The sequence below is a fragment of the Trypanosoma equiperdum genome (genome assembly GCF_001457755.1).
Source record: "Trypanosoma equiperdum strain OVI genome assembly, contig: ctg_1608, whole genome shotgun sequence".
Taxonomy (NCBI): domain Eukaryota; phylum Euglenozoa; class Kinetoplastea; order Trypanosomatida; family Trypanosomatidae; genus Trypanosoma; species Trypanosoma equiperdum.
Genome location: NW_027123625.1, coordinates 14,183 through 14,605, shown reverse-complemented (window position 1 = coordinate 14,605; position 423 = coordinate 14,183). Strand labels below are relative to the sequence as shown.

General features: G+C 43.5%; 1 protein-coding gene across 1 annotated transcript in view; it reads left to right on the top strand.

Moving 5' to 3' along the window:
- Positions 1-17, top strand: part of TEOVI_000645400 (calpain, putative) — a gene marked incomplete at both ends in the record, with an annotated part of 1,149 nt that extends 1,132 nt beyond the window's left edge. Inside the window, one exon of the mRNA XM_067222297.1 lies at positions 3-17. Coding sequence (XP_067078398.1) covers positions 3-17 — 15 coding nt within the window. The remainder of the gene's footprint in view (positions 1-2) is intronic.
- Between the last annotated feature and the right edge of the window lie 406 nt (positions 18-423).

The window sequence follows — 423 nt, the reverse complement described above, 5'->3', positions numbered from 1 at the left end:
CTGGTTGTCGTGATTAAGCAGAAGGATCAACGACGTTACATGTCTTCTGAGGAGCGAACCATGTACCTTCAATGTGGCATTGTTGTTGTTCAGAGTACCACAGTCACACAAATACCGACATATTTTGTAACAGGGAACAATCACAAAGCAATACACAAGAGTTTGTTCCTAAACTCTCGTGAAGTGTCCAGTTTCGTTCGGATACCACCTAATTCCTTGTGCTACCTTGTACCTTCTTGCATGAAGAAGGGAGCGGAGAGTGCATTTACGCTCGCACTGTACCGGATGAAGCACCAAAATTATACGGAGTTCAATGTTAGTCGACTTGCTCTGCCGAAATTGCTGTGGCACAATCCTATCCAAGAGAAACTCCAACTTCAAATGTTCACAAAGGATAGAAGGGATTTTTACGTCGATATACCC